General features: G+C 39.3%; 1 protein-coding gene across 1 annotated transcript; it reads left to right on the top strand.

Annotated features, from left to right (window-relative positions):
- The first annotated feature begins 787 nt into the window (after positions 1-787).
- LOC141629018 (uncharacterized) lies at positions 788-2,125 on the top strand. The gene is made up of 4 exons (XM_074442093.1): positions 788-892; positions 1,031-1,191; positions 1,354-1,603; positions 1,694-2,125. The coding sequence occupies exons 1-4, from the start codon at positions 788-790 to the stop codon at positions 2,123-2,125; spliced, it is 948 nt and encodes a 315-aa protein (XP_074298194.1).
- Positions 2,126-2,889: the final 764 nt, after the last annotated feature.

The raw sequence follows: 2,889 nt of genomic DNA, 5'->3' as shown, positions 1-2,889 counted from the left end.
ATGACTCAGAATGCCAGGTCCTAGGTCAGAGGTCCCCTCTTACTATGACATCCTCTACTATAGAACCTGTTTCTCACTCAGTATGGTCTGCTACTCTGCCATTTCAATCTCCTACAGCTAATGTCAGGCTGGTTTCTCTTAAGTTTAAACAAAGGAATGTCCAATTTGGGGAAGTCACAATACTTCCAGTCTCTAATCAATTTCAGGTTCTTGAGCCTGGAGAGATATCTCAGACTGATGACATTGTGCTCCTAGTGTTACCAGCAGAACTAGGTGGTACTTCAGACTTGGTTCAGGATGGGATTGTTGCTAAGACAAAGAATCTAGGCTCAGAATGTGACACACTAGGCCAACAATCTCTTCATGATGCACCAATTCCTCCTGATATCATGACTGATATGCACTCAGGAAGTTCTGATAATGGTTCTCAAGTTCCTAGTGGTTCTCCTATCCCCTTTACTAATTCCCTATGAAGATTGCTTCTTGGAATGTAAGAGGGTTCAATTGTCCCACCAAACATAGTGAGGTTAAAGATTTTCTAAGGAATAATAGACTTGATATCCTAGCTATTCTAGAAACTAGAGTTAAGCACAATCAAGCCTCCAGAATTATTCAGGCTAAGTTTTAGGATTGGACCACAGTCTGCAACTATTGTAAACATTACAATGGGAGAATTTAGGTTTTTTTCAACCCCAAGACTACTGTTGTTCTGAATAAAGTAGTTGAAGCTCAGTTCATTCATTTTAAAATTCATCACTTTGAATCCAATTTGGTTTTCTATATGAGTATGGTGTATGGGAGCAACAATACATCTGACAGAGAGCAGATGTGGGATGGTTTGCAAATATCCTCAACTACTGATCCATGGATTGTGCTTGGGGATTTTAACGTGGTCAGGGATCCTACAGAAAAACTTAGCAATACTCCTCCTATTTTGCAAGATATGATGGCCTTTAACAATTGTCTATCTCTCTGCTAACTAGAGGATATTGCTAGTTCTAGTTGTGAGCTAACCTGGACTAATAAGCAGGAGCCTTCTACTAGAGTTTGGTCTAAGCTTGACAGAGTTCTTGTTAACCCTAGCTGGATCTCCTCTTTGCCAAACTCTTTTGCTCATTTCTCTGAATCTGGGATTTCTGATCACTCTCCTGTCATTGTTTATGTTTCTGAGGATAGGAAGATTAAAAAGAGGTTCAATTTTTTGAATAACTGGATTGATCATCCAGATTATATTAGCACTGTTGCAGAGGCTTAGAAAGCAGATAAAAAAGGTAGCCCTATTTTTTGTTTCTTTGAGAAACTCAAGTCTGTTAAGCATGCTCTATCTCAAGTACATCAAAAAGATTTCTCCAGCATTTCTGCTAAAGTCAAAGCGGCTAAGGATGGCCTGACTGACTGTCAAGCTAGATTGGCTAAGGATCCTTTCTCTGAAGAGTTTATTCATGAGGAAAAAATAAAAATTCAGGAGTATAGAAAATTCAAGGCTGCTGAACTTAGCATATTTTCTCAGAGAGCCAAGATAAAACACATTCAGGAAGCTGATAGTAGTTCAAAATATTTTTTTGCAAAGATTTCAGCTAGGAAGCATCAGCAACAGATTGGAGCAATCAAAGATAAATCTGGTATTCTTCACTTGGGGCCTGATAAAATTAACATAGCCTTCTGGGATTATTATATTGACTTGTTGGGGTAGGAATATCCTGTTCAGCAGCTAAATGCTGACTTCCTTGCACAGGGGGCCACCATTTCTTTCTCTGAAAGTTCTGAACTAGATGCTTCCATTTCTCTGAAAGAAGATAAGGATGATGTATTCAGTATGGACAGTAATAGCAGTCCGGGTATTGATGGGTTTTCTGCTGGTTTCTTCAAGTCAGCCTGGGCCATTATTGGCTTGGATTTGTTTAAAGTTGTGCGCAGTTTTTTTAAGACTAGCTTCATGCCTAAGCAAGCTAATTCGACTGTTCTCTCCCTTATACCCAAGAAGGTTGTTCCTAGTTCTGTTCTGGATTATAGGCCAATTTCTTGCTGTATTGTATTCTATAAAGTAATCAGCAAGATCCTTGCCAGTAGGCGCCAGAAAGTCCTTCCTTCTCTCATTGGTAATGAACAAGCAGCTTTTATTTAAAATAGAAGCATTTTTGAGAACATTATGCTCTCCCAGGCCTTAGTAAAAGGATATAGCATGAAGAATATTTCCCCTCGATGCTTGATTAAAGTAGATATTAGAAAGGCCTTTGACTCTTTGCAATGGTCTTTCATATCTAATGCTTTGCTGTTACTTGGTTTTCCAACTAAATTTAGAGGGTGGATCATGGGTTGTATCTCAAACCCCTGGATTTCCCTTAAGATTAGTGGTGATCTAAATGGCTTCTTTCAAGGCAAGAATGGAATTAGGCAGGGTGACCCCTTGTCCCCTTATCTTTTTGTATTGGGGATGGAAATCCTATCTAGATATCTTAGAAGGATATATGACAAGCCAAATATCTCCTTTCATCCTAAGTGCAGCACTACTAAGCTCACCCATCTTATTTTTGCTGATGATCTAATGGTATTCATTGGAGGTGATGTCTCATCTGTTTCTGCTATCTCTGAGACTCTCCATAAGTTTGCCCTCCTCTCAGGATTACATGCTAACACTGAGAAGACCAGCATTTACTTTGGTGGGATTTCTGAAACTGTTAAGGAGCTAATTCTCAGTTCTACTGGGTTCTCTGAAGGAGAATTTCCTTTCAGGTACCTAGGTCTTCCCTTGAACACATCCAGGCTAACCAGTGATATGTTTGACTTTCTCATTGTTAAGATACAGCAAGTAATGGAGCACTGGTCCAATTATTTCTTGTCCTATGCTGACTACAGCTGATTAATTCAATTGTGTTTGGGCTTGAAAAC

This window comes from Silene latifolia, chromosome Y (assembly GCF_048544455.1).
Source record: "Silene latifolia isolate original U9 population chromosome Y, ASM4854445v1, whole genome shotgun sequence".
In the NCBI taxonomy this organism is placed as follows: domain Eukaryota; kingdom Viridiplantae; phylum Streptophyta; class Magnoliopsida; order Caryophyllales; family Caryophyllaceae; genus Silene; species Silene latifolia.
The sequence above is the reverse complement of the archived record's forward strand: the minus strand, read 5'-3'. Positions and strand labels throughout refer to the sequence as shown.